The sequence below is a fragment of the Neovison vison genome, chromosome 13 (assembly GCF_020171115.1).
Source record: "Neovison vison isolate M4711 chromosome 13, ASM_NN_V1, whole genome shotgun sequence".
NCBI classification, from domain to species: Eukaryota; Metazoa; Chordata; class Mammalia; order Carnivora; family Mustelidae; genus Neogale; species Neogale vison.
In genome coordinates this window covers 10771069-10785773 of record NC_058103.1, presented here as the reverse complement: position 1 = coordinate 10785773, position 14705 = coordinate 10771069, and the positions used below count along the sequence as shown (strand labels likewise).

The window sequence follows — 14705 nt, the reverse complement described above, 5'->3', positions numbered from 1 at the left end:
CGCCGGGCTGGGTGTCATCTGTGCAACATTTATTGTACTGAAGGTGGGCCTCCCATCCACCCCCCACCAGACCACAGCTCCAGGAAGAAAGCTCAGAAGTCAAGTGGAGAGTTTGGTGGAGCACAGTGGGGAGGGGACAGGGACAGCCCCGCAGTGAGGTTGTCTTGGAAAGGCAGACTCATCCCTGAAAGTGCTCCAGCCACAGCCCAGGGTTGGGGCCAGGCTGCCCTCACCCCAAGTTCTGCCCTGCCGCGCTGCCACACCCCCCCCCAGCCCCAGGAATGGAGGTTCCGCCATTCCCAATGGCCCAGAGGGTCCAGGGTCTACTCAGCAGTTTTTGAAAATGAAGACGGTTTTTCTCCTACTTGACACGTTCTGTTCTCTGGTCCGGGCAAAGCTCTGGCCCAGAGACCTGGCGAGGCCACAGAGCTGGTCCCAGCTGGCCGGGAGACCGCCCACAGCCTCGGTCCATTGCCGGGTCCCTTCCGCCAGGATCCGGGGCCGCCGCCGCCCTGAGGCTTTAGTGAAACGGTCCGTGGCCTCGGCTACTGGGGGATCTCGTACTTCAGGTACCTGATCAGGCGGCCGGGGAGCGGCAGGTCGTCCAGCAGCTTTATCCGGTGTTTCCCCACCGCCTTCCGCACGCGCAGCCGGCACAGGTGAGCCAGGGGTCTGGGAAGCTCTGGGCCGAGGAGAGAAAAGAGAAATGCTGACGTCAGCAACCCACAAGGAATTTGCAACTGTGACCGCTGGCACGTAGGAGACACCGGGTCAATGTGACCGGAGAAGAGGCAGGTGCTGGAAGGGAACCTGGGTGGCTCAGGGGGTTAAGTGTGTGACTCCCCCACCCCACCCCCCGCAAAGATTATTTATTTTGGGGGGGCAACATGAGCAGAGGAGAGCAGCAGAGGCAGAGGGAAAAAAAGAAGCTCCCTGTGGAGCAGGGAGCCCAATTCAAAACCCGATCCCAGGACCCCGAGATCAGGACCTGAGCCGAAGGCAGATGCTTCAAGACTGAGCCACCCAGGCACTCCCCGTGGCTGACACTTGATCTCAGCGCAGGTCTCGATCTCAGGATCGTGAGTTCAAGATCCACGCTGGGCTCCATGCTAAGCATGTAGTATATTTAAAAACCAGAGGCAGTGCTCTATAACCCCAGCTCCTGCCGACTCAAAAGATCTGGCAAAGGAGCTTCCCTCTTGTCGCTCCTCATTGATCTGTGTAGCCCAAGGAAGTATATGAGGCAGGTATAAACCCACTTCACAGGTAAGGACGTAGCAAGGACCACACCTGGAACCGGAGCTGCCATCCCTCTCGCCCTGTGCTCCTTCCTCTATATACACAGCCCGGACCCCCAACACAGCCTTAGCCATCCCGTGAATGGTCACCCAGCAAGCCACTGGCTCCAGAGGCCGGCTTCCCTGACCAGTGCCGCTCCCAGTGTGTGGTCTGTGGGCCAGCAGCAGGGTAGTATCTGGGAGCATGCTGAAATGCCCTCTCAGGCCCTGCCCCAAGCCTGCCGAGTCAAGAGTCTGTATTTTTAACAAAATGCTGAGGTGCTTTGTACGCACTTTGCAGTTTCAACTGTCCAAGACCACCATCTCTCCTCTGCCCCGCCACACTGCCTCTCAGTCACCCACAAACATGGGCAACATACTCCAAAAGTCCCCATAACCCTCAGCAACCTGGAACCAGTTAAAACATCCTGGAAAGATTTGGCGGAGAGACTCAGGTGGCCAAACCTAGGTCTGAATCCCTGCTCTGCCACTAACTAGCCATGAGACCTTGGCTCAGGTGACATCACCTCTCAGAGGGTCCATCTTATCCTTTATAGGAGAGAGTCACAGAGACACCGAATGCGACATGGGGCACAGAGCTCTGCCCCCAGTAGGTGCTCATCAAATGTTAGTAGCAGTCCCATGCCCTGAGTCCTGGGCCTGAATCAGACAGGGTGGCCGGCCAGTAGCCGCTACGACAGCCCCTACCTGCCTTCTCCTTGATGACGGCCCAGTCCTCGAAGCTCTCGATGTGTTCCTTCAGCCGTGAGCAGAGCCGCACGTTGCCTACGTAATCCAGGAGGATGTCGATGATGGGCCCTGCCCAGCGGCTCACCTCCGGGGCAGACAGGATCTCACAGAACTGAAAGAGATCTGCATTGGGGCTCAGGCTCCCAGGACCAGAGGCAGTGCATCAGCGAGAATGTTTGTCAGGGAAGCCACAGCCGGGGAGGGCAGGGCAGGGATCGAAGGATGCATACTGGCGCACTCGTGGCATGATCTATTTCAACAGATCCCCTTCCCCCTCATCAACACAGCCTCTGCTCCCAAAAGTGGGAGGGGGGGCAGCCTGGCCATCACCTCTCTAAGCCTCAACTTCCTGATCTAGAAAATGGGAATATGACAACTGGAGGTTTTTTGTTTTGTTTTGTTTTAAATGAGAATTAAAGTAATATATGAATAAAAACTTCTTGGCACACAGCAGGTGGCCGTAAATGATTCCCATTAGTCATTAGACTTGTCACTTGTGAAGCCAAAACCGCGGTCAGGTCCTGCCTCTGGGCCACCCTGCCCTTCATCTTACCTTAGCTTCACATCCCTCCCCATCCTGATCATGCGACATCATATTCCAGGTTTGCTGTCAGTGACGGACCCCTCAGTTTTACACACTCCCCTGCAATCCCCTGCTCCCTTGTCGTTCCTTACACTCCCCAAGAACGAGGAGCCAAAAAAAAAAAAAAAAAAGATGTAACGGTTCCCGTGAACCGAGTTCTGCAGCCTCTAAGGCAGGCTGGCCGCGGACTTCCACTGCCTCCAGAGTGCGCCCCCTACGATGCCACTGGGCCGCCCGGGAAGGGGCGGGCATCCACCACAGGTCCACACCCGTGCGCCCTGGGCGCGAGAACCCGCCCGCCAGCCAGGCGCGCCCCCACCCACCTGGACCACCGCGGGCTCCTTGTCGCTGGCGGTCGTGTAGCTGAACCGGCTGGAGCGCGACGGGGCGGGCGGGTGCGGGCCGTTGCCGTACTGGCACGAGAAGCAGGGCTCGCCGTCGCAGCCGAGGTCCATGAGGAACTTGAGCAGCGACAGGTACTTCATGGCGAACATGATGGTGGCGGGGAAGGCGGTGGGGTGCGTGGCGATGTAGGCGTTGATGTTGGCGCCGTGGTCCAGCAGCAGCTGCATTGTGCGCAGGCAGCCCTGGCGGATGGCCACGAGCAGGGGGCTGATGAGGTCGCTGTTGGGGTCGGCGCCGGCCAGCAGCAGTAGCTCGGTGGCGTACACGTTGTTGTTGACCACCGCGAAGTAGAGCGCGGAGCTGCGGCGGTCCTCGTAGAGGCGCGCGCGCTCGGGCGCCAGCGGCGCGTTCACGTCGAAGCGCGCGCCTAGCAGCGCCTCGAGCACCCCGTCGTGGTTGCGCTCGGCGGCCAGGTGTAGCGGGCTGATGCCGCTACGGCGCACGCGCGTGCGGCTGGTCACGGGCAGCAGCATCTGCACGATCCTGCGGGCGGGGCAGGCAAGCGAGGGTCAGGGGACGGCCCCGCCGGCAGAGGGCGCTGAGGACCCCGGGCCCCGGCCGCTCAGGACTGCCGTGTGGGGTGGCACGGGCCCACCAGCAGGGGTCGCGGGGGAGCCCGCCTGCTCACCATGACCCCTTTGGAGAGGATGGGTCGCTGCTATCCCCCATTTTACAGATCAGGAAAACTGAGCTCAGAGAGCTTCAACCACCTTTCCAAAGTTACAGAGTGAGTAGGATGGAGCTGGGCTTCAGACCCAGAACCCATGGCCATCCGAGTCCTAATTCCTCAAAACCTCAGCCCGACAGGACTGTGGTTTCATGACATCCTTCCAGACTTATATCAGGCTAAGGAATGTTCCCCATTCCCAGCTCAGTGATCTGAGGGAATTGACTGGAAAGCCCCCAAACCTAACTCAGGAGGCAGTGGAACCCGGCTGATGTTTAGAGCCAGAAGTTTGGCACTTGCCCTGCCTAGGTGGGGTAGGGGTTGGGGGGGGGGCAGTGAAAGTTGTATCTGAGAGCTCACGAATTGCCAGGAGATATCTAAAGGGTTTACAAACACATTTTGGTTTAACCTTTTCAACAACGCATCAAGTTATGTCTTGCCATCCCCATTTTGCAGATGAGAAAGATCAAGGCTCAGAGAGGTGGAGGGACTTGTCTAGGCCGTGTATCGGGAGAGGCAAACCAAGAAATGTACCCTGATCTTGCCCCAGAACTGAGCTGTTTTACATCTCTATGGAGCAGCCAAGTCCTGGGGGATAGGAGGGGACGAAGGTATCCGGGCCCCAGCCACGCCCCTGTCAGCCCTTGGTGACCATGAGTCCCCCTGCCTCTCCTGTGAGTCTCACTGCCTCTTTTTCTGAAGGCTGACTCGAGCCTCCCCCAGGCCCTCTGCCTTGCCTGAGGCCTGGAGAGGGTTGATCAGCCTCTGCGGAGGCTGGAGGTCCTGGGAACCCTGGATTTGGTCTCTCCTGCTGAATCAGGCACTGCTCTCGGGAATTAATCTACATCCATCTATTATATCCTCCCAGTAGCCCTAGGACTTGTACTGTCTGCTTTTCCAGATGAGAAAACATGAAGTACAGAGACGGTATGCAACTTGCGCAAGGACACACAGGCGGTAAGTGATGGGGCCAGGGTTTGAACCTCGGGAGACTGATGGCCCAGGCCACACTCTCGGTCATTGCCCTGTGTCTTGCATAGCAGGCAGGGTTTTGCATAACAACCCCATTTTACCTTCACCGCAGCCCAGTGGGGTAGCTGGAGTAGCTCTGTGGCCTTCCTTTTAACAGACCTGACTCAGAGAGAGGCTGCAACTCATCAAAGGTCCTAAGCAATTTGGGGGGCTCATTTCCAGGGGCTCTTGACCCCTTGTCTTTGCTCTCTTCTCCTAGACCCCTCCCACGAGCAAGAAGGAGCTCCTGCCACCGACATGATTCCAGACCCTAATCCTTCCAGTCCTTGCTGGTGGATGACCTCGCGGCCCCATGTAGGCTCCAAAGAGGTGGCCGCGGTGGGGCAAGCAGGTGCCAGCAGGCCTGTTCCCATGCCTCTCTGGCATGCTGGCTTCATGGCTTCCTGGAAATCTCATGCCAGTGGCCTCCTGCTAGGATCTCAGTGGAAAGTCTTATTATTGTTAGTGACGCTCTGTTTGCCTAAAATCTGCCTCTGAAACCTCAAAAGGAAATTCACACACCCAGGGGGGCTAATTGCCTCCTAATTTCTATTTGTGTAGGCATAGGAGGCCTGACCTTACTCTGTAGAGGTGCTGGTCAAAGGCAGGGCTGTGGCCTCGCCCTGGACCACAGCCATCGCCAACAAATGCTCCCTAACAGCCGTGGCAGGCCTGAGCTCGGGAAGAAACAGCAAGAGCGACTGCCGGCCAGATGGGGGTGGTAGCCCTGGCAGGTCACAGCTGGCCTCCAGCAACCCGCTGCCCAACCAGGGGAAAGTGGCCGGAATGTGGGAACACGGCTGGAAGCCGCCTACAATCCGGGAATCGTCCTGTTACTAACGCGGGAAAATCATCTCATTTGTGCGCCTCTGTGGACTCCGCCAATCTGAAAGTAAATGCGCCCTGTGGGACAGCCCTCCCATTTTATGGGACATGAAACTGAGGCCTGGGCACGGGGTGGAGATGAGAGCGAGTTCGGATTGGAGGTGGATGGCAAAGCCAGAGCAGGGTGTAGGCCTCTGGAAGGCCCAGGGCTAGGTCTTTCCGTGCTGCCCCACTCAGGACCCCATGAGAAGGGCTGGAGCCTTCCTCCTCCTCCCACAGGCAGGTCTTGGACCCACAGGGCTCAAAGTGTACCTCAGGAAGAGGAACAAAGGTGCCCACTGCCCAGTAGAACCTTTGGTGTTTGGGAGACCAGGTTCCCTGCTCCCCCTTCTCCCTTCCCCAGAGCAAGGGTCACACCTACCACCCCAGGCTCCAGACCACAGCAGACCCAGCTCAGGGCTGTTCCAGGGAGGCCTTCCCCAAACAGGTGAAGGGGGTTGCAAAGGTAACGTAAATTAGAAGTAAAAGAGAAAGAATAGTTAAAAGCGAGGGCTTCAGGGGCGCCTGGCTGGCTCAGTGGGTTGAGCCGCTGCCTTCGGCTCAGGTCATGATCCCAGGGTCCTGGGATCAAGCCCCACATCGGGCTCTCTGCTCAGCAGGGAGCCTGCTTCCTCCTCTCTCTCTGCCTGCCTCTCTGCCTGCTTGTGACCTCTCTCTCTCTCTGTCAAATAAATAAATAATATCTTTTAAAAAAAAAAAAAAGCGAGGGCTTCAGATGTGAGGCCCTAAAGGCCAGTCTTTGTTATGTGTCAGCCACAAAATAGACCATAAGATCCTGATTCTTTACAGGCTCAAACGGTGAAATCATCTGGGCACCTTCTAGAAACCCCTAAGTCCCCTGGCCCAGCCCAGACTGCTTCCATCAGAATCTCTGAGGACAAGTGAGGCCTGGACATCCGGGACTTTAGAACCCTCCAGAGCCAGCGTGTAGCCAAGGCTGAGAACCCCGGTCTTGGTGCTCTCCTAAACTCAGGTTAAAGGATTCGTGAGCCATCTGGTCTAATGCAACACCAACGATTTCTTAACAAGTCCACGTTAGGTGTTGAGTTTTAATCTCATCAGGTGTCTTTGCTAAACTGGAAGTAAAGGACGAGATAAAGCGTGCTTTGTCCTGCGGGCTCTTTTCCCAGCCATGCCCGAATGTCACACCCTCTGGTTAAAGGTAATGTAGAGACGGCACCTCTGGCGAACACAGAGCGCTGCTTTCCATGCTGGGTAGATGTGCCTGGAGTTTTGGCCAGTGGCCATGCGTGGAATGCCTATAGGAAGTCCCATCAAATCTCCCAGCAGCCTGTGGGAGGTCAGCGTGGAGAGGGCCATTAATGCCCCATGCCCGGGGAGTGAGGGGCCCAGGGCTTGCCTGGCCATGGGCCCTGCCAGGTGGCAGAAGCTGCTGGGAACCCGGCTTTAATCCTTTGTTGGGCAGCCCTCAAGAGTGGCCTGGCCCCTCTCAATCTTGGAGAGCAGAGGGAAATGGGGCCTGGGAATGGGGGAGGGGAGGATGACCAGGGAAATCGCTTTGAGAGTCATGAGCCCAAAGCCGATTTGCGAGAACACAAGCTGTTCACATAGATGGTTCCAGAGGGGACTGGCCTTGCTCCCTGGTCATCCTTAGGCACAGCCAGTTCTCCTTCCACTGCCCCTCCAGCTGGGGTCAGACTGCCAACATCGGGGTCCATTTGAGGCATCCGGGGCTGATGGAAGAATGCCAAGAGACAGTGCCAGCCAGCTCGGCCACTCTGGCAAGCTGCTTCCCATTTCTCTCTGCAAAATCAGGCCTGGTATTAGATCAGTGATTCTTCCAAGGGTGTGATGGGCCATATCTGGTTGGCTTGGGAGATTTTCAAAAGTAGAGGCTTAGATGTCCTCCCCTAGAATGTTCTGGATGTTCTGGTTTAGTGGTTCTGGGATGTGTCATTTAACAAATAGCTCGGAGAGACAGTGCCGTGCAGGGAGGTGTGGAGAGCCAGGGGGCCTGGAGACTTCCAAGTGCCATCTCCTTCATTCTTCGGATCTGTCCCTCTGGGTCACATCTGAGATAAACCTTGTTTGTTGACTGAGGCTGGTTCTTTCTGGGGCTGAAGAGAAAGCATCCATCTCGCCTGTCGCCACTGCCTGGCTTGGTGCTTTCTTCCTTCTACCCGCTGAACTGAAAAATGACGGAACATGCTTTTCCCACCTAGGAGAGTGTGAATGCCGACCTGCGGGGTACCCGTGCCCCGCACTCCGTGGCGTGCTTTGCTTCCGTTCTGTAGCTGGTAGATGTAGATGATGCTGGTGTTTAATGAGCACTTACTATGTGCGAAGCACACTGTGTGACAGGGGCTCTCTCTTTGAATCCACAAATAATAAGGTGGTGTTTATCCACCTTATTAGTCCTAACAACAACGCCATAAAGCAGGTGTAACTGTCCCCCATTTTACAGAAGAGGAATCTGAGGCTCAGAAGGATTAAGCCACATGACCCAAAGCTTCAGCAGGAAGGCAAACCCAAGTATGTGTGCCTTGCACCCCGTTCTGGGGTTCAGAGGAGGCGGGGTCTCCTCCACATATATATCGTGGGGGGTGGGGGGCTCCCCCTGGATGCCACTCCCATCCCCATTTCCTTCTGCTTTTGCAAACACAGCCAACACCCCCCAACGTGCACAACGTGTTCTTCCCTCTTCTCTCTGCCCAATGGCAGGTGGTGTTGCCCAAAGTGTGTTCTCTGGGGTGCACTTGATGGAATTTTATGTGAAATGTGTTCTTTATTCATTGCAAATTGGCAATTTCAGCGATTTAATAGTATGATGAATGTTTCCTTTTGAAAACAAGTTCACTTTAAGCAAACATGTATTCAAAAGAAAATCTACTCCACAGTCAGAGTACAGGTGCCTACAATCAGGAAGGCGGTCCGTGAATGGTCCAAGTTTGGAAAACACGGGTCCGGTGGGTATCACGGAACCCCGTCGTCCTTCAAGAGCGGCTGGGGGTTCTGCCTGCTTGGGGAGTCTTCCCTGAGCCCACCAGCCAGCGGTGGTGCTGAGGCACGTTTAACCACCGGCTCCTTGGGGGCACAGGGGGCCCTGAAATTTGCATTCACCCATTTCCGTGGTGTACATTTCAGGCTGCCCTTGTGAAGAATCAGCCCCCGCGAGCTGGTACGAGCTAACGGTAGGGCACCCCTGCTTCCAGCCCAGGCTGGTCTCTCTTCTCCAGGACTGCCGTGGAGCTCAGCCTTCATGCTCTTTCATTATGTTATGCATTTGTGTGTGCGTGTGTGCATGTGTGCGTGTGTGCGTGTGTGTGTGCCCTGCCCACCAGATCCCTCCTCAAGAACCTAGGCTTCTCTTGTCTTGCTCAAAGTGCCCAGCACATAGCAAGTGCTCAGGAAAGGCTAGCTATTATCCCGGGCACTCTTTGTGGTCCTGTTTCGCTGGTACTACTGTATTCGTCTGTGCATCCTCTGAAGGCTTCCTAATTGCCTGAGAGGTTATCTTTGCATCCCATACAGAAATAGCCAGACTCCTATCCTGTCCCTGTAGATTGGACATTTGTTGCAGCTGGGCTCTGACCATCTATGAGATGTGTGACCTTGGGCAAGTCACTCAACCTCTTTGTGCTAAGCTTCCTCACTTGAGGAAATGAAGATAATTATATCTACCTCCAGAGATTTGATAAAAGGCTTGTTAACCACAGAACCATCAGGAGGGGGATGTAAGTTGATAATGGAATGGGCTCTAGTTTGCCAACTGCAGGATGACCTCCTCCTTTCTACCTGGAAGGTACCCTCCACCCCGAGCCCTCCTGGGCATCCCGAGTCCCACAGGTGGGACACTTGAGCCCCCGCTCCAGCAGTGGGGAGCCACGGAGCACGGGGGGGCAGGGCCCGCGCTGACCTGTAGTTGCCCTTCTTGGAGGCGATGTGCAGCGGGAGCATGCCATCCTTGTTGGCCTTATTGGCATCCGCGCCTTGCGAGAGCAAAAACTCCACCACATCCTCGTGCTCGTTCTTGCAAGCCTCGTAGAGGGCTGACGCGTTGTCACTGGCCTGCGTATTGATGTCGGCGCCTGGCCAAGGAGAAGCAGATTGAGGCATGAGCTGGGCGGTCACCGCTATACACTGTGCCAACCACCGTGACACACTGGGTCACTTAACAACACCTGTCTGCAACAGTGAGACCCGGGGAGCCTCTTAGAATCGAAAAGCTGCCTTGATGATGCTGGTGTTTAATGAGCACTTACTATGTGCGAAGCACGCTGCGTGACGGGGGCTCTCTCTTTGAATCCACAACACAGCTTGTGCCATTGGTCAAGCTCTCGTCTGCAGGTGGCAGACAAGGACACAGAGGCACAGAGGACAGACACCACTTGCCCAAGACCACCGAGCTCCTAAGTGCAGAGACAAAACTTGATGGTCTGACAGCAGAGACTATGCTCTTCACCCTCCCTCGCTGTGAAAATGATCCAGGCCCTGTCCCGAGGAAACCCCTTGGCTCTAGGAGTGTGCAGAGCCAAGGATAAGGAAAGGCCCCAAGATCTCTATTAATTGGGATTTGTTCTTCTCTGACCTCTGTGGCAAAGAGTAAGAGAGGGATTGCTTCTCGTCTCCTCTGCGGAGGGCACGAGAGCACGTTGGGAGGTGAGGAATAAAGCCAAGGACAGACTCCATCAGCCTCATCTCCTACATCTTCTCCATCTTCTGCTGGTAAAGGAGAGACCCATGGGCTTCTCTACAAGAAGAAGTACAGCCCCTTCACCAGTCCCTCCTTGTTCTGGGAGGAGACAGAGCTGAGACACGGCGGTGTGTCATGAGGGCTGAAATCAGAAGCATCCGTTAGCCACAGTTCCGCCCACCTGCGCATTCTGCTTATCTCTGGCTTTCTGGTAATTTTCAATTTTGATAACTGACTTCTGTCTAGGGGAAAGAGCACAGGCTTTTCTGAGAAACAAGAATCAGCAAGAGTTTCTGTTTTGTGGCTTGCAAAGGCCTGGGGCCTCGGGTAGCCTTCAGGGGCCTCAGTTTTCCCGTCTGTTGAATGGGAATAATAGTGCCTACTAATTACGGGGACTTCCAGGAGTAGATAAGATAAAATAAGTAAATATCTGCTGTGGGCTGGTTGGTTGTGTCCCCTCAAAATGCATATGTTGAAACCTAATCCCCAGTGCCATGGTGTTTGGGGGTGGGGCCTTTGGGGGGGTGCGAAGGTGATGAGGGCGGAGCTGTGCTCCTGACGGGATTCGTTCGTGCCCTTCCCAGAGAGACACTGCCTGCCCCCCCACCCCTGCCTGGCGCCTTCCACCCTGTGAAGACCCAGTGAGAAGACCCAGCCTGACTTCTCATCTGGGGAGAGCCTGTCTCCGGTCTGCAGACAACAAACCTGCCAGCACCTTGATCTTGGACTTCGCAGGCTTTGGATCAGTGCGGAATAACCATCTGCGCTCCGGAAGTCCCCAGTCCGCGGCGCTCTCTTACAGCGGCCCAGACAGAGAAGGTGCTCCGCAAAGGCCAGTCCTCCAGGATGGAGGGACTGAGGCCCAGGGGCTGGTTCCGCTCTCCACCCGGCGGGAAGTCACCCAACAGGTCCAGGCTCTTGAAGCCGGGCTCCCTGGGAGCTGGACCCCACCAGCAAAGCCGCCCGCTCTCACCAGAAAAATATTTGGATTTGAAAGTGGACTCAGCCCACACAGGGAGCAGCCCCTGACTCAGACTGTCGGCGGGGAAGCTGGACAGATGTTTGGAGTCAACCTGTTCCCCCCGCCGGCTGAGCACCCTGCCCTCCGCCCAGCCTCCTTGCCTGGGCCCCCAGGACCCGGCCTGGGCCCCTTTGTTCTCAAGCGGATCAGTCCAGATTTGTCCCCGGCTTTAAGGATGTGCCCCAGGTTTGTTTTCCCAACTGCTTTGGCACGTGCTGGGGAAGCGGGGGTTTATCCAAGCAGAGTCCCATGCTGGTAACTCTCGAGGCCCGCGAGGGCGTGGCAGCGCCCAAGAGACATGCTGTCGGAATCCAGGCTCTGATCACCACTGGTTCTGTGACCTCTCTAAGCCTCAGTCTCCTCATGTGCCGAATGGGAGGAGGACATGGCCCATCTCATCCCAGCTGTGGAGAAGCCCGCTGGCCTGATCGGTGTTCCTGCCCAACAGTGTCTAGCACACGGCACGTCCTCAACAAACCACTTCGACTAAGCCCGGGGGTCTGTCTGGCTTTACTCCCGGTCCCTCTGTTGCTAGAGAGGGAGTCTCACCCTCCGTGGAGAGAGAGAAGAGAAATCAAAGGTGTTCTCAGGGAAGAACAGAACGATGATGCTCTTTAGCCAGAAGAATGTCTGCCGTTGTCTCGGGGTGTCTTCTGTTCCTAATGCGGGTCATGGTGTTTTATTTTCTCCCCGTGAGTGACTGAAATCTTCCCCAGGCACAGAGTGCCGAGACCCAAGTTCAAATTCCACCACTTCTACGACTCTGTGGTGTGACCTTGGAGTGACCTTGGACCAATCACTTTCCCATCCCGGTCCCTGGTTTCATCACCTATAACATGAGGAGGTGACCTAAATGTCATCCGAGGCTCCTTGTGGCCTTGAAGTGTGACATGGTGGAGACAGAAACGGTTGAGGGTCAGGAGCTCCAGAGTCTGGCTCCTTCCACCAGTAATTCACGAAGTGACTGTAAATAAGTCACTTCCTCTTTCTGGGCCTCAGATTCCTCATTTGTAAAATGAGGATGTTGGGCTAGATTAGAGATGACACAAGGTGGCACGTGGGCCACTCCCCACTCCACCCCAGGTTTGTGCCTAATCGCAGGCGTCACCGGTAGCTCGGTTCACGTCTCCCAGCGAGCCCAGACGCAGCCCCTGAGTCCTTCTCGACACAGCGCTCCTTCTCTGACACTAGCATCGATCAGAGCATGTCCATAGGGTGAGACCTAAACTCGCCTTCCCCGGGACGCCTGAGGTCCCTCCTGGCTGCGCCCCTTCCAGATGTGCCATGTGAACCAGGGGCCCCGAGCACTCACCGTACTTGGCCAGGAACCGCAGGGCCTCCAGCTGCCCACTCTGAGCCGCCACGAACAAGGGGGTGATGCCGTAGGCATTCTTGGACTCCACCTTGGCGCCTCTGCTCACCAGGATCTCCATGACCTCCAGGTCGTTGCGAGAAACAGACTCGTGCAGGGCCGTCCAGCCTCGGTTGCAGCGGTGGTTGGTGTCTGCGTGGTACTCCACCAGGACCCTCACTGCCTCCACGTTCTTGCGCTCACAGGCTGCGCCCAGGGAGAAGCCAGAGGGTCAGCAGGGCCCTGGCAGGACCTGGCCAGCTGAGACTTCACTCATTTATTTGTCCAATCACCCATTCATTCATCAGCTGCTCATTCAACAAATACCCACCGGGTCTGTACTGGGGTCCCGTTCCTCCCAGTGCCCGACCCAGGAAATACACCTGAAATAATAGCGATCCTCGTAGCAATACTATTTGCCGAAGCGCAGGGCACTGATTATAGGCCAGGCCCTCTGTTCCAAGCACCTTACATGACCAACTAATAGGATTCTCTCAGTCACCCTTAAAGGATGTCCTGTTATTATTCCTTTTCAGAGGAGGAAGACGAGGCAGAGAGAAGTTAAGTGACTTGCCCACGGTCACACACATAAGTGGCAGAACAGGGATTGAAGCCCAGGCAGTCAGGTCCAGAGTCTCTGTCACTTGGGAGGGTCCAGGGTGTCCCTAACTTGTTTCCCTCTGTGATGCCACCTGCTTTAGTCCTGCACATTGCCAAGGTCAGAAAGGGGGGAGGAGTGCAGCCCTACTCCAGCTCGAAACCCTCCCTCAAGGCTGTTCACGTAAAGATTGTTTATTCATTTATTTAACAGAGAGAAAGAGAGAGAGAGAGAAAGAGAGCACAAGTAGGGGGAGCGGCAGGCAGAGGGAGAGGGGGAAGCAGGCTTCCCACTAGGAAGGAGCCAGATGCGGGATTCGATCCCAGGATCCTGGGATCATGACCTGAGCCAAAGGCAGCTTCTTAACCGACTGAGCCACCCAGGTGCCTAAACTGAAGTAAAACAGGACATCTGAGTACAGCTCTTCCAGACTGCTCGACCTGCTCAAACCTCCTTGTTCAGCCTCATTGCTTTCTAGAACCTAAATGCACCATCAGCTCCGGCCCAGGGTTATCACCAGGGAGGCTGGGCTCTCGTCCAAATAAACCACTTCTTCGAGTCAATCAGGAGTGAGCGTAAGAAGGGACCCCAGGCAAACCTCCCCACCTCTCAAAGCCTTGGTTTCCTCACCTGTAAACCAGGGATCACAAAACCTTCCTGAGAGGACCCTGTGGGAGCCCCGGATGGGGTAGTGCATGGAACGCTCTAGAACAGTGTGTGGCCCATGGGAGGACGGCACGGAGCCCCGGGGCCGCAACCGTGGCTGAAAACTGCAGTGTTCGGGAGTTCTCTCTGGGACCTCTGCGTCTCCAGGCCATGGCTCTGGTGTCCAAGCAGATGTGGCTTCTGAGACACACTTCCTCCATGAGTGCACAAGGGACCCAGTTACCAGCTACCCAGTTCCTGTTTCCCATGGAATGTTCCAGGTACTGGATACCAGGCACATGGGAAAATCAGGGATTTCTGTAGTGTTTCAAAGTTAAAGGTCCTATCATATTTATGAGCCCTGAGGCTGATTGCTTAAGTGTGCAGGCATGATCTGAAGGTTTCAAAATGTCATAGCTCAGCGTGCAGTGCTGGCAGCTAGCTCCGTGAGTTTAAATCCCAGGTCTGGCCCTTGCTGGAACATGTGGAATCCTGGGGGCCTCGTTCCACGTCTCTATGCCATGGGTCCTTATCTGTAAAATGGGGATACTGTCCATGTAGGGCTGGGCTTATATGTAGATGGATATTAGGGTTAAGTGGAAAAACAGCTCCTGTCACATAGTAAACACTTAGTAAATGCCTGCTATTATGATCATTCAGATTTTGACTCCAGGCATATGCTAGAGACGCCGAAGTCCTTGGATGGTATATTAAATGAGGAGTTTCTAGGGTTTTTTAAAACATCCCAGAGGTACACATTTTCTTTCATGCCTCTTTGCCTCTGCCTCTGCTGTCTCCTCTGTTTGTCCAGCTGGCAACTCCCTCCTTTTCCAACTCGGCACAAACACCCCCTTTGGT

At 55.6% G+C, this 14705-nt stretch overlaps 1 protein-coding gene across 2 annotated transcripts in view; it reads right to left on the bottom strand.

Moving 5' to 3' along the window:
* Positions 1-7: 7 nt before the first annotated feature.
* Positions 8-14705, bottom strand: part of ASB2 (ankyrin repeat and SOCS box containing 2) — a 40432-nt gene continuing 25734 nt past the window's right edge. For both annotated transcript variants that reach the window (XM_044230208.1, XM_044230209.1), the window contains 5 exons: positions 12566-12811; positions 9456-9627; positions 2934-3498; positions 1986-2139; positions 8-682 (listed from right to left, as the gene is read on the bottom strand). In XM_044230208.1, the coding sequence (XP_044086143.1) occupies positions 546-682; positions 1986-2139; positions 2934-3498; positions 9456-9627; positions 12566-12811 (1274 nt within the window). In that variant the 3' untranslated portion in view covers positions 8-545. The remainder of the gene's footprint in view (positions 683-1985; positions 2140-2933; positions 3499-9455; positions 9628-12565; positions 12812-14705) is intronic.